The 15,259-nt window shown below is 34.2% G+C and overlaps 2 protein-coding genes across 2 annotated transcripts; one reads left to right on the top strand and one right to left on the bottom strand.

The window, feature by feature from the left end:
• Positions 1–273: 273 nt before the first annotated feature.
• alkbh1 (alkB homolog 1, histone H2A dioxygenase) lies at positions 274–9,302 on the bottom strand. The gene is made up of 6 exons (XM_073827242.1): positions 9,175–9,302; positions 8,304–8,412; positions 7,914–8,076; positions 6,894–6,984; positions 3,571–3,764; positions 274–1,187 (listed from the first exon to the last, which is right to left on the bottom strand). Exons 1-6 carry the CDS (start codon positions 9,298–9,300, stop codon positions 758–760), a joined length of 1,113 nt encoding a protein of 370 aa, XP_073683343.1. The 5' UTR covers positions 9,301–9,302; the 3' UTR covers positions 274–757.
• Positions 9,303–9,520: 218 nt separating this feature from the next.
• slirp (SRA stem-loop interacting RNA binding protein) lies at positions 9,521–10,416 on the top strand. The gene is made up of 4 exons (XM_073827243.1): positions 9,521–9,597; positions 9,801–9,859; positions 9,947–10,054; positions 10,164–10,416. Exons 1-4 carry the CDS (start codon positions 9,528–9,530, stop codon positions 10,230–10,232), a joined length of 306 nt encoding a protein of 101 aa, XP_073683344.1. The 5' UTR covers positions 9,521–9,527; the 3' UTR covers positions 10,233–10,416.
• Positions 10,417–15,259: the final 4,843 nt, after the last annotated feature.

Below are 15,259 nucleotides of genomic sequence, written 5' to 3'. Positions count from 1 at the left end.
GTCAGAATTGTGAGTTCATCACGTAATTCTGACTATATCTCACAATTGCAAGTTTATCTCGCAATTCTGAGAAAAAAAAAAGCCATAAAAATGTTCAAAAAATTGTGAGTTTTTATCTTACAATTCTGACTTTATTTCTGACAATAGTGAGTTTATTTCACACAATTCTGACTTTATTTCTCAAAACTGCTGGTTTTTAATCACTAAATTCTGCAATTGCGAGTTTATTACAATTCTGAGAAAAAAAGCCAGAAAAATGTTCAAAAAATTGTGAGTTTTTATCTTACAATTCTGACTTTATTTCTGACAATAGTGAGTTTATTTCACACAATTCTGACTTTATTTCTCAAAACTGCTGGTTTTTAATCACTAAATTCTGCAATTGCGAGTTTATTACAATTCTGAGAAAAAAAAGCCAGAAAAATGTTCAAAAAATTGTGAGTTTTTATCTTGCAATTCTGACTTTATATCACGCAGCAATTTTGAGAAAAAAAAACTGAATTGCGAGTTTATTTCACTCAATTCTGACTTGATACCTCGCAACTGCAAGTTTATCTCGCAATTCTAAGCAAAAAAGCTAGTTTTTATCTTGCAATTCTGACTTTATTTCTCGCAGTTGTGCATTTATATTGTATTCCCAACACCTGCTCTGGGAAGTGATCACAACAATGCATTTATTTGCAGATCTATGTACAATTTTTAATACCAGGTGCATTTTACATAAATTATAACTCGGATGAAACTCAAAACAGGCACGTTAGGTATCACGCTCATAGCCTGATTCACTTTTCCTCTTCTTATTTTTTTGAGTCCCTTCCTCTGATTTCTCACAGTTGTATGTCGACAGATGTGATGCCTGTGAACTTGGAAAGTTCTGCCCTGAAGCAAGCACTTGTCGAACGGTCACGTTTACCCGAGACGTCTGCAAGTACCAGGAGCAAACATCCCAATCCTCTTCAGACACACTCTGGATGATATCATCATCCTGTGCCTCCGTTTCTGGTCTCTGGCTCAGGCAGGATGGCAGCACGTTTCCAGCGGGGGCGGGGACTATGCAGGGTACGGCGTGATACAGTAGGCGGCTGGGGCCTGACATCACCATTATATCACCGCTGTTCATAAACATGGCCGTGGGCTGGTCTTCACGCTTAGTACCGCCCAACAGGAATACAGCAGTCTGCCCAAAACTAACATCAAAGGACAAAAGGGTTCTTATGCTGTATGGAAAAGATGCTACATGCACAACCTCTGTGTGTCCAATCATGAACACTGCCTTTAAATCACATTGGAGTGATGGTATTTAGCAGATGAACACACATGAACATTATCTTTACATAATGATGACCATTGTTTTCCGAGAATCGCTATTTAAACACTAAAAATAATGGGTGTGAATTAAACTGTGCTGTAAACATTCACAATTAAAAACTCTAATTTATGATTTATTTTTAATTATTTTAAAATTATGACAAAAATCTTAAAATTCTTTTCTTGGCATTGGCCATGAATTTTGATTAATTTTAAAATAAATTTAAATTGAGTTTCCTCTGTAAATGTTGAAAATACAATTTAATTCATACTGATAGTTAACATGCTTCCATGAGATTTCCCATCATTCTATGGAAGACCGTTTCCACCACTGAATAAACATACATAAAAGATATAAACTTGCAATTCTGACTTTTTTTTTTTCTCAGAATTGAGTGATATAAACTAGCAATTGAGAGTTATAAAGTCAGAATAGCGAGATATAAATTCACTATTCTGACTTTTTTTTCTCGGAATTGAGAGTTATCATCTCACAATTGTGATTTTTTTCTCGGAATTGCGAATTTTAATCTCGGAATTGTGTTACATAAACTCGCAATTTAGAGTTATAAAGTCAGAATAGTGAGATATAAATTCACAATTCTGACTTTTTTTCTTGGAATTGCAAGATTTTATCTTGCAATTGTGATTTTTTTTCTCAGAATTGAGAGCTTTTATCTCGCAATTGTGACTTTTCTCAAAATTGTGAGTTTTATCTCAGAACTGTGAGTTATCTGGCAATTGTGATTTTTTTCTGGGAATTGTGAATTTATATCTCGCAATTGTGACTTTTCTCGGAATTGCGTTATAAAAACTCGCAATTAAAAGTTATAAAGTCAGAATAGCGAGATATAAATTTGTTGATTTGTTTTCTTAGAACTGTGAGTTTTTATCTCGCAATCGTGATTTTTTTTCTCGGAATTGCGAGTTCATATCTCGCAATTGTGACTTTTTTTCTCGTAACTGCGTTATATAAACTCGCAATTAGGAGTTACAAAGTCAGAATAGCGAGACATAAATTTGTTTTTATATCACAATTGTGGCTTTTTTTCTCGGAATTGCGAGTTTATATCTCGCAATTGTGTTTTTTTTAGAATTGCAAGTTTATATCTCACAATTGTGACTTTCTCAGAACTGTGTTATATAAACTCGCAATTGAGAGTTATAAAGTCAGAATAGTGAGATATAAATTTGTTTTTTTTATCACAATTGTGGCTTTTTTTCTCGGAATTGCGAGTTTATATCGCGCAATTGTGTTTTTTTTAGAATTCCAAGTTTATATCTCACAATTGTGACTTTTTTCACAGAACTGCGAGTTTTTATCTCGCAATTGTGACTTTTCTCAGAACTGAGTTTTTATCTTGCAATTGTGTTTTTTTTCTCGGAATTGCGAATTTATATCTCGCAGTTGTGACTTTTTTCTTGGAATTGCGTTATATAAACTCGCAATTCAGAGTTATAAAGTCAGAATTGCGAATTTATATCTCACTATTCTAAATTTATATCTCGCAATCGTGATTTTTTTTCTCGGAATTGCGTTATATAAACTAAAGTCAGAATAGTGAGATATAAATTTGTTTTTTTATCACAATTGTGGCTTTTTTTCTCGGAATTGCGAGTTTATATCGCGCAATTGTGTTTTTTTTAGAATTGCAAGTTTATATCTCACAATTGTGACTTTTTTCACAGAACTGAGTTTTTATCTTGCAATTGTGTTTTTTTTTCTCGGAATTGCGAATTTATATCTCGCAGTTGTGACTTTTTTCTTGGAATTGCGTTATATAAACTTATAAACTTATAATTTATATCTCGCTATTCTAAATTTATATCTCGCAATTGTGATTTTTTTAGAATTGCGAGTTTATATTCACAAATATGACTTTCTCAGAATTGTTAATTTCTCTCACAATTGTGACTTTTCTCAGAATTGTCAGATAAACTCACAATTCTGAGAACATATCAGTCTTTTTTTATCCCTCAAAATTGGACTTTATAAATTAAAGTCACAAATGTGAGGAAAAAAAGTCAGATTTGTGAGTTTTTATCTTGCAATTCTGACTTTATAACTTGCAATTGTGAGTTTATATCTTCCAATTCTGAGAAAAAAAGTTGCATTAACCTTTTTTTATTTAGTGGCGGAAACAGTTTTTCAAACTGTCTTTATTTGAAGCACAAAACATTAAATTGCTCATCACATCCATGTTAATTAATCCAAGCCCACTTGAATGACTTCCACACTCATAAGTAATAGGAATTTCTTACCTAAAAGATAACAACGGTCGAGAATGGTCAAGCTCTGATTCGTCAACATGGATTCCAAGCGACGAATCAGACCGGTAGTAGTTGAGAATGCCCGCCTCTGCATTAAAACCAGGAAATCCACAGGCTGCTGCCACTTTGTGGGAAAGCGAGTGAAGTTCTTTGGGGAAGGGAGTGTAGTGGTCTGGGGAGTAAGTCTGCAGAACGAACACAGGTCAGAAAAGTACACCACTTGCCTCATTATAGTACAATGGAGTAAAATGCCTCTCATTACAGGAGTAGGCCTTTTACTATAGGTAGTCATTTAGCAGTCGCTTTTATTAAGAGACTTGTAGTACAGGTAAGCTGGGGTTAAAGTCCTTGCTCAAGGGTACAAATGTAAGCCTACATGAACCTTCATCATTATCCATAACACTACACAACCTTGATGTATGGAAGCTAATTTCTGCAACGGAATAAAAAATAAAAAAGGTAATTGCGGCTTTATCTCACAACTACAAGTTTATATTTCACAAGCCAGACTTATTTCAACAATACAGTCACAGTTCTAAAAAGAAATGTCAGAGTTGTGTGATATAAAATTCCAAGTGTGCGGAAAAATAGGAGAATTGTGAGATAAAAAGTAGGAAACATCTTTTTTTTTATTATGTGGCATAAGTAAGCTTCCACCATGATGCTCTTTTATCATGAAATGTAAAAAAAAAAAAAAAAAAAAAGATGTTTTGTCATCATGATTGACATAACTATTAAAAGAGCTTTTGTAGTGTTCTTTCTCCTTTCGCAGTAGGTTTGGGTATCGAGAACGGGTTTCATTTTGGAACCGGTTCCAAATTTCCAATAACCAGGTATTCGATAAGACACGAGCATTGTCAATTCCGTTAACGTTTCCCGCGTTCGCATTTTAAACTATTTAATGTCAGGAAGAAACAGCGCACACATCTGAAGCGCAAGCACGGAGAACAGCGCGGTCCCGATGCGGGTTCCCGACCTGTGTCCGGTCTCGAACAGTTCCGTGCATTTCCACTACAGAAAAGGTTGTTCCGGGCCGGAACTGACTTCTCTTTCACATTTATTGACCAGTATGCACGAAATACGTCAGTATATCATCATAAACACAGCATTTTTTTGTCTTATGTGTACTGTAACAGTATTTTTAGATCGGTGTTCGGTCTTAAAGAGATAGCCGTCTAATAAACGTGCCGCCTGTCATTAATGTTAATCAAAGAAGAATATCTTTCGTAAATTTAACGAGGATTAATCAATATTTTATTTATGAAAAGAAAACTGCAGTGTTTTTAAACGTTTGATTTCTGTACCTGCCATTTGTTAGGTTTTATTTATTTATGTTATTGCTAATTGATTTGTTTGTTCCTGTTTTATGACTTGTCTTCAAAAATTTCATGTTTGAAATTTATATTAATCTAGTTGTTTTTTCTGTGGTATTTTTTTGGCAAACCATAGGCAAAAGACAGAATAAATATGTTTGACATCTAAATGTTTAACTTAAAATTTTTTAATGGATTTTTTTATCCTACTGGAATCGGAATTAGGAATCGATAAGAATCGGAATCGGTAAAATTCAAACGATACCCAACTCTATTTCGCAGTGGGTTATTGTCAGTGGTTATGTGTGACAGTGTAATCAATGGACAATCATATGAACACAGCTTCTCCGAATAGCTGAACTGGCGGCTTAGACGTCTGATCCGAGTGGGGTGAACGCCTCAGCCTTCAGTTCTACTTAAAGGGAAGAGGAAAGAGTCTCTGCTTAAAATTCACTGATTGCCGTCAGACGTTCGACGGTGTCAAACCAACATCAGAGCTAATGAATCCGGTGTGCACCTCCTGACTGATTTAATAGGACAGAAGACTAAACACTTTTATGTAATTAGCATATAAACGAGACAGGCAGACATCAGGCCTGTACAATTAGAGATGAAATGTCCTGAAAGGACCAAATAATGCTAATAAGATTCTGGACAATGTTCTCCCTCTCTTACTCTCTTCCAGGAAAAACAATAGACTCAACAGCAAAATACTTAATTTTTTGCAAAAAAATAAGGTATTAAAACAAAATGATAAAAGTATGATAATAGTATATACTGGTAATGTTTAGACTAATTGTAAAACATACATACTGTACACTACCCTTCAAGAATTTGGGTTGGGGGAAGGCTGTATTTATTTGATAAAAAAAAATATTAAAAAAACAGTAATATTGTGAAATATTATTACAATTTGAAATAAGTGTTTTCTATTTTTATATACTGAAATAGTAATTTATTCTCGTGATGGCAAAGCTGAATTTTCAGCAGCCATAACTAATTTCATTGTCACACGATCTATTAGAATTTGCTGCTTAACAAACGTTTGTTAGTTTCTTAGTGTTAGTTGTGCTGCTTAATATTTTTTTTTAGGATTCTTTAAAGGAGTAGTTCACTTTCAGAACAAAAATTTACAGATAATGTACTCACCCCCTTGTCATCCAAGATGTTCATGTCTTATGTTTTTTGAGGAAAACATTTCAGGATTTCTCTCCATATAATGGACTTCTATGGTGCCCCCGAGTTTGAACTTCCAAAATTCAGCTTCAAAAGGCTCTAAACCATCACAGCTGAGGAAAGATGGGTCTTATCTAGCAAAATGATCGGTTATTTTCTATTTTTTTTTTTTTTTTACAATTTATATACTGTTTAACCTCAAATGCTTTTCTTGTCTAGCTCTGTGGCCCGGTTTCACAGACAAGGCTTAAGCCTAGTCCTAGACTAAAATGTAAGTCTGAGCTGTTTGAACTGAAAGAAACTTGCACTGACTGATCTTAAAATATATCGGTGTCTTTGTTTCGTCTCAAGATGCACACCAGTAATGTTTTTTTTCTAAGCATGATTATAAAAATTACTTAAATATCCTAATTGAACTATCTGCTAATCCTGGCTTAGTCTAAGCCATGTCTGTGAAATTGGGCCTGTGTGTTCTCTGTGTAGAGATTAAAAAGTTTAGAAATTGTAAATCTTTTTAAAAAATAACCGATAATTTCCCTAGATAAGACCCTTCTTCCTCGGCTGGGATCATTTAGAGCCCTTTGAAGCTGCATTTAAACTGCATTTTGGAAGTTCAAACTCGGGGGCAAACATAATTTCTTTACGACTGATGAAAGAAAAACATGAACATCTTGGATGGCAAGGGTGTGAGAACATTATCTGTAAATTTTTGTTCTGAAAGTGAATTACTTCTTTAATCTCACTGTTATATGGTTGTACCCATAGTTAAAATTGAATTATAAAAGCATATGTATAAAAAAACATATTAGAGAGTGAATGTAATACCTTGGAGTTCCAATCATAGTGGTAACCCAGTGTCACCCAGCGCAGTTTTTCTAGCAGAGTCTTGGGCTCTCTTTTCCCACAACCTTTCCTCCTGTAATAATACACAGACCCATTCAGATAAGGAACAGTGTGAGATGGATCAGGTGCAGTGCAGCAGCACAAACCATTTGCACAAATGGTTTGTGATAAAGAGGCTTTTACAAACTGCAAATCCTCAAATCTACCATCTAGGTCCCAGTAAAATTACCACAGACCTAGCCACAAGGAAAGCATGGAATAGAGTGTTTTCATGATGCGTCATCAATCGGCCATAATGGCGGCACTGAATGTAAACAATGTCACTGAACCGAGCAAAACTCACATATTTTGCCAATTACTGCTGCTGAAAATGGTCAATTATTGTCATTCTGGGCTGTACTAATCGATCAGACAAGTACTTAGACTGCCTAGTTATAACAAAATCAAGGAGAAGAGATGGAACAAAAGATGTTTGCGCTTGGCCAAACTGAACCAAGATTTTCAGGGCAAGAATCTTGATAACATTTGTGTTTATTCTTATAATTTCCACAGTCAGGTAGGTGAAATATTATACTAATATCTTTATTATAATTAATACTGCTCATACGCACCTTTACCACCTATTAACTTTAGTTTTTCAAAATATTGTGCCCTCTAATGCTTACTAAGTCCTTCTCTATATGATTTAGCAGCTTTCACACATTTTTTCCATGATTTAGACAGCATAAATTAGCAGAGCAATGCATTCAGTAGTACATCAACCGTGCAATCCATACTATTGTTTACATCTGAGTATTGCCAATATGGCCACATATCCGGGTAACTGACCAAATTGTGATGTAAGTGCAAACTTTCTACAAGCTCAGTAGAGAATGAAGATACTCAAAATACAAATATACAACATATGGTTTATACAAAAAAATTGCCTAAATGCACAGAAATAATATACAATGAAAATATATTTTACTAAGTTGCCAGTGCAAGGCAGGATCTTAGACTTACCGAATAGCATCTATACTTTTTTCCCAGATGTTTTCAGTCTCCACAGATGACATATGCATATCCAAGTTACACACGTTGGGTTTCTGTGGATAGGTCTTCAGACACTGCTTTACCCAGTACTGCTGAGAACCCGGCAGGAATGGGTTGGATATAAAGATAAACCCTACATTCCAACAGTGACAACATAGTCAATTTAATCTCATCTAAAGTAAACAGGAAGAAATGGAAGATTCCAAAAACAACATATCAAGAAGCAATATTTAAACATGTTTTAAACAGTGTTCTGTGTTCTCAGATATGAACATAATCATTTCTCACATAGAATATCAAGCTGGAGAACATACAGATTGTTAATTATTCAAAACTGCCACCAGCCTATCTAAACCATACCTGGATATCCATGAAGACCAAATGCCCTCCAGTCTTTTACCGGCCGAAGACCAGCTTTGAAAACATCTTCCTCAATTATATGAGTGGAGTTAAGTTCACAGGTAAAAACCTAGCAAAGCAGACAATTTTGATGACTAGAAGCCCAAAACTTAAATCTGCAAGCATCTGACATTATACTTGATATTATACTCATAGCCAAATGTGACCATGGACCACAAAACCAGTCTTAAGTAGCACGGGTATATTTTTAGCAATAGCCAACAATACATTGTATGGGTCAAAATTAAGATTTTTTGCCAAAAATCATTAGGATAAAGTTCATGTTCCATGAATTTCCTGTTGTAAATATGTCAAAAGTTAGGAATATGCATTGCTAAGAACTTGGACAACTTTAAAAGCGATTTTCTCAATATTTAGATTTTTTCTGTACCCTCAGATTCCAGATTTTTAAATAGTTGTATCTAGGCCAAATATTGTCCTATCATAACAAACCATACATCAAGGGGAAGCTTATTTATTCAGCTTTCAGATATGTATAATTAAATAAATTAAATAAATTGACTCTTATGACTGGTTTTGTGGTCCAGGGTCACAAATTAGTTAATAAATGTGAGTCAATAATTCATTCTAATAACGTGTTAATATTAACAATATAGAAAAGACGTATAATGCCATACACATGAATATAGCAATAACGACACACCTTGTCATTAATAGGTCTGACTTAATAAACACTGCACTTAGTCAAGATTCGTAAATAATTATAATAACTGATTAATATCAATAATAATACTAGGCCTATACACCGTTTAGGAAAGACTTATACTGTCATAGTTAATGAATACAGAAATATTCCGTATGAATGGCTCACCTTGTCATTACAAGGTTTGGAGAAATTAATGACCTCGCTAAAGTCTGGAGGAGGATTTCTCCTCTTGTATAACTTGAACAATTTTCTAAAAGCATCTTCTCCATGCTCCACTATGGAGGCTGCCATCTTTGCCGTCATCTTGTGACCTTTCTACCTCTGACGTCATCGATACAATTCCTCGATTTGATTAAGATATATGTATTATGCAACGCAAATAAAATAACAATTATGAATATAAAATGGTTCGTAATGCAACATTTTAAGTTTATAAATTGTATAGATTATTGGAATAATATTTTTTCTTCTTGTCACGTGGTCGGGGTCACCGTCAGCTTCATTTGCAAGGACGAAACATGGCAGCGACAGCAGGGAAGAAGGTGTTTGAAGTATTCGTGTCAAAAGTACCATGGACCGTCGCAACGAGTGAGTAAAAGATGTAATTTAATCATTTGATCTTACATCAGATTAAATGAATGTTACGCGTGTAAGTAAATTAAATAAGTCATTATCCCTACATAACTCTGAAGCATCTTCGTTAGTGTAGTGTAGAATGTAATCATGTTTTGTATGTAACGTTACAACAAATAATTGTCTAATGTATGTTTTTGCACTGTGCTCGGTTTCAGGGGAAATTAGAGAATATTTTGGCCAGTTTGGCCAGGTGAAGAGGTGTCTACTGCCGTTTGTAAGTAACTTAAGAACGCAATAAGATTTAATGTTTCATCTTGTCAAAAGCCTTTAGTGCTGAGATGATTTCTATCTTGTCTAACAGGATAAAGAGACAGGTTTTCATAGAGGGTTTTGCTGGATAGGGTTCCATACAGAGGAAGGACTGCAGAATGTATTACAAAAGGATCCTCACATCATTGAAGGAGCAAAGGTGAGTGTCCAGTTGGAAACTAGATTGGTCATAGATGTTTCTTGTAAATGTTGCAGGCTGAAAATCTGCATCTGCAAAAATATCACTTTCTGTTTTAATTTTAATGCAGCTCCAGGTGCAGAAAAACAGAAAGCCATTTTCTGAAAGAAAACCAAACAAAGAAACAGAGGACATCTGAAGAGAAGATATCAGAAATGATCTGACTTAAATTGTCATGTGTCTTCAGTAAAACAGAATTGTATTTATTGTGGATGTCTTTTCACGGGCGTACTCGTTTTTCTGAAGCTGAAGTGTTGATTGTCATTGTGTTTTTTTTTTCTTATAAAACATCTAATGAAATAAAACAAACATTTGCAAAGTCATTTACTGTGTTGGCTACAGTTTTCTATGGCTACTACTCATTTCGTGTGTATTTCAGCATTTTGCCTTTGACAAAATTTCAAAAGCGCTCTCTGTGAATAATTTTTTTTTCAAGGAACACTTTTTGTTATACTATGTGAAAGTCTCACATACTGAGGGCAATCAATAATTAAAGTGATCTAAATATTAAAAATATCTTCTGGAAGGCTGAAGACTATAAAATGTTCATCCAATCATTGCATTCCGGCTTGATAGGATGTCAACGTATATATTTTACATGCAGCCAATGGCGAGAGTTTGGGGCGTGGCTACTTTTGCAGGATGTTCCAGAGTGTGTTTGTTTAGCCAGTCAGAAAAAAGCAATTCAGACTTATTTAAATTCTAGAAATGTTAGCAAAATTCAAAGGTGTATGTGACCTATAGAAAAAAAAAAAGAAAAAAGATAGTAAGGTTTATGTGCAACAGACTTCCGTTTTCTACTAAACAGGTCTTGTTGCTTCCTGTTCATGTGTTTTGCATATGCCTCTTTAAATATGAAGCTGATTTACTCAAGATGCCTTCAAAGTAGACACTAAAGATGATCATCACATATGTGGATTGATATAAAAGTTTTTAATTTTTATTCTTTTCACTAACATTTATATATAAATATCGAAGAAAATGTCTACAATAAAAACAGCTAGCTGGTTTAACTGATTACCTTAAAAGTCCATCGATATCGCCATTATTTATTACGGCTATTAACACGTTCTCTGACAAGCGGAAGCGATGAGACCTGTTTTTCAGAGTTGGTCAGGTGACATTTGGCATATACCCTATTTTGACTTTTTAATCTTACAATTGCGACTTTACATCTCGTAATTCTGACGTTCTGACGTTGTCATAAAGTCAGAATTATGAAATATAAATACAATTCTGAGAAATGAAGTCAGAATTATAAATATAAATGTAAACTCTTAGATCTGACTTTTCACAGAATTGCATGATATAAACTCACAAATGCGAGTTATAAAGTCAGAATTGCACGACATAAACTCGCAGTTCTGAGAAAAAAAGTCTGAATTGTGAGTTTGTGTCACAATTCTGAGAAATTAAGTCACAATTGTGAGATGTAAACTTGCAGACTTGACTTTTTTCTTAGAATTGCATGATATAAACCTGCAAATACGAGTTATAAAGTCAGAATTGCGAGACATAAACTTGCAATTCTAAAAAAATAAACTCACAGTTCTGAGAAAAAAGTCAGAATTGCGAGTTTGTATCACAATTCTGAGAAAAAAGTCACAAATCTGAGAAATTAGGTCACAATTGTGAGATATAAACTTGCAGACCTGACTTTTTTCTTAGAATTGCATGATATAAACTTGCAATTGTGAGTTATAAAGTCAAAATTGCAAGACTCACAATTCTGAGAAATAAAGTCAGAATTGCAACTGTGAGATAAACTCACAATTCTGACTTTTTTGCTGTTCTGACTATATTTCTGTGAATTTTGATTTTATATCACGCAATTCTGAGGAAAAAAAGGAATTGTAAATTTATATCTTGCAATTCTGACTTTATAACTCGTAATTGCGAGTTTATATCTCGCAGTTCTGAGAAAAAAGACAGAATTCTGAACTTGCATCATGCAATTCTGAGAAAGTCACAATAACCTTTTTAAATGTTTTATTCAGTGGCAGAAACAGGCTTCCAAAAAAATAGGGGTTTAAAGTTGTAATTTTTGGGGTACAACAGCTTGTCGCTGGAGCAGTAACCTTAAAAGGACATCTTTGTACCTTTTTTTTTTAACCCTTAATAGGTACTCTAAGGTACCCTGTAGGGGTAAAAAGAGTACAAAGATGTCCTTTTAAGACTTGCCAAAAATACACAGAGACAAGACATTGGGGTAAAATTAGGGTAAACATTGGCAATTCTTTACAAAATGGAGGAATTTGATGGGTTTCATCTATAGGTTGCTGAGTTGCTGAGTTTCTTCTTTGCAGGTAAGCTAAACTTTAATTTAGACAGAACCACAGAAAGTTGTTTGTGGTTGGCCAAACTGAACCAGGATTTCCAAGGCAAGAATCATGACAACATTGTTGTTTGTTCTTATCATTTCCAGTCAAGTAGGTGAAATATTAGTCACAATGTATTCAGTAGTACATTAACTGTGCAATCCATGCTGTTGTTTACATCCGAGAATCACCAGTATGGCCGCTCATCCGGATAAGTGACCAAACCGTGATGTTAGTGCAAACCCTCTATTCCTATTATGCTGGATTTTGATTTTTGAAAGAAGACTACTTTTTACTTGTTGAGACATGGCTTCATTTTTATAGACTTGTAAGAGCTGTTTGTGATGTTTGATTTGAAGGAGGCATGACATACTAAAGAGGTGTTTTTTGAAGATATGTTACATTTTTTTTTTTGTAGTTCTGCTTGATGACAAACCTGCCTATCCATCTTTAATTCTTTATTACTTCTACATGTAATAGATGAGTGATAACTCGAGTGTTTTATGTATAGCTTAGGTTATGCAAATGCATGAACCATTTAATCAGTGCTGTTAATTTATTTAGAGGTTAATCAAGGCTGCATCTAGGATGACTTTGCTAATGTTCCGGTCACATTATCTGTCCGAGCTCATGTCATGTTAAATCTTGTCACGCTCCATCACTACCCTGTCCTCTAGACCTGAAAGAAAAAGTGTGTATAATTTTAAAATAGATCTGTTGCCTGAGGTTCCCTGTAAGAAGAATGAGGTTTAAATCATTTTGCTTTTTATTGATGTGAACATCTGCTCAGTCATATCATTTAATTGAATAAAAATGAGATATGGTCATTAATTTTTGTACTTACATCCACTAACCATAATTTAATGTTGTGGTAGTTAAATGAAAATGTTAAAATTAGGTTTCAATCATGAGAATGTATCTGTTTGAGAATCTGAATGAATCAATCATAGCTGTGTTGGTTTCTGACATGCATAATAGTTTAAAATATTTCATATTTAAGGTTATTTAACTTTTAAATGACATAGATGGGTATGTTTCCTCTACTGACTGATTATAATTATAAACTACAATGACCATAATGCATTGCGCCACGCACGTTTTGTTGTCAATACAGACGCCAGAGTTGAAAGGTTACAGAGCGACACCGGTTAGTGGATGACAGCGTGAGTCAATGAAGGTACTGTAAATCAATAAGGTTTTCTGTGATTCTCTGAAAATACTCCATTAATCACAGATATTAACTGAGGCATCTTGCAATAAAACGATGGCGGTTATTTTGTGTTATTCTCTCTGTGTGTTACGCAAGCGCTTGTGTAACACAAACATTATTTGTGATCATCTGACCGCGTCTTTTAAGACTGACTTATATTATGAATGAAACGGGTTCATTCGTGCTTCATTTACCTTTGTTTAAATGTGCAGTGGTGGCGTTTCATTTACCTCATTCAGTCATTTGATAAATATCGTAATACTTCTTCAGTTGTGTAAACCACTTCATTTATTAGTTTTCATAACCATCTCACATGGTCAAAACCAATGACACCACAACCTTGGTGCCACGCCCCCGATATTTTATCAACAGCAAATTACTTTAATTAGAGTAATAAACCAAATTTTTCTTAGTGGTTAATATGTATGTATTATTTTTGAACATTATGGTGTATCATTAATGATTTATTTACAAACTGTGATTGTCATTGCATAAATGTGACCCTGGATCACAAAACCTGTCTTAAGTACTTATATTTGTTGCAATAGCCAAAAATACACTGTATGGGTCAAAATAATATCTTTAGGTCTAGGATATTAAGTAAAGATCATGTTCCATGAAGAAATTTTGTAGGTTTTTTGAATAATAATATGCATTGCTAAGAACTTTAAAAGAAAATTTACAGATAATGTACTCACCCCCTTGTCATCCAAGATGTTCATGTCTTTCTTTCTTCAGTCGTAAGGAAATGATGTTTTTTGAGGAGAACATTTCAGGATTTCTCTCCATATAATGGACTTCTATGGTGTCCCTGAGTTTGAACTTCCAAAATGCAGCTTCAAATGGCTCTAAACAATCACAGCCGAGGAAGAAGGGTCTTATCTAGCAAAACGATTAGTTATTTTCTAAAAAATAAAATAAAATACAATTTATATACTTTTAAACCTTAAATGCTCATCTTGTCTAGCTCTGTGTGTACTCTGTGTAGAGATTAAAAAGTATATAAATTGAAAATGTTTTTAGAAAATAACCGATCGTTTCGCTAGATAAGACCCTTCTTCCTCGACTGGGATTGTTTAGAGCCCTTTGAAACAGCATTTAAACTGCATTTTGGAAGTTCAAACTCAGGGGCACCATAGAAGTCCATTATATGGAGAGAAATCCTGAAATGTTTTCCTCAAAAAACAATTATTTTACAACTGAAGAAAGAAAGACATGAACATCTTGGATGACAAGGGGGTGAGTACATTAAAAGTGAACTACTCCTTTAAATATGATTTTCTCAGTATTTACATTTTTTGCACCTTCAGATTCCAGATTTTTTTTTCTAAATCTCAATTTAAAAAAAAAAATCACACTTATGACTGGATTTGTGGTACAGGGTCACAAATATGAGATATTATAAGAAATATGTTTAAATGATGTTTTGAGTATACTAACTACAGGGACAGCTGCTTAATTATGATAGAAAAGTTGCTTAAAAGTTGATGGATCTCTGTTTTTTTTGCAGCTCCTCACATGGCTGTTCGACTGCTGAAGGTATCATCTGTTGCCACTGCAGTGTTTGCTTCATCAGGATTCTACTTTTACAACAAAAATGTGGACTTCAGTGATCTCAGCATCATCAGATTTGGGAGG

The sequence above is a fragment of the Garra rufa genome, chromosome 21 (genome assembly GCF_049309525.1).
Source record: "Garra rufa chromosome 21, GarRuf1.0, whole genome shotgun sequence".
NCBI classification, from domain to species: domain Eukaryota; kingdom Metazoa; phylum Chordata; class Actinopteri; order Cypriniformes; family Cyprinidae; genus Garra; species Garra rufa.
The sequence above is the reverse complement of the archived record's forward strand: the minus strand, read 5'-3'. Positions and strand labels throughout refer to the sequence as shown.

Coding starts and splice junctions, on each gene's coding strand:
- alkbh1 (XM_073827242.1), bottom strand. CDS start 9,300: ATGGCAGCCTCCATAGTGGAGCATGGAGAAGATGCTTTTAGAAAATTG. Junction 8,413..9,174: donor CCAAACCTTGTAATGACAAG/GTGAGCCATTCA, acceptor CTGCTTTGCTAG/GTTTTTACCTGTGAACTTAA. Junction 1,188..3,570: donor CGACCGTTGTTATCTTTTAG/GTAAGAAATTCC, acceptor CTTTGATGTTAG/TTTTGGGCAGACTGCTGTAT.
- slirp (XM_073827243.1), top strand. CDS start 9,528: ATGGCAGCGACAGCAGGGAAGAAGGTGTTTGAAGTATTCGTGTCAAAA. Junction 9,598..9,800: donor ACCATGGACCGTCGCAACGA/GTGAGTAAAAGA, acceptor GCTCGGTTTCAG/GGGAAATTAGAGAATATTTT. Junction 9,860..9,946: donor AGAGGTGTCTACTGCCGTTT/GTAAGTAACTTA, acceptor CTTGTCTAACAG/GATAAAGAGACAGGTTTTCA.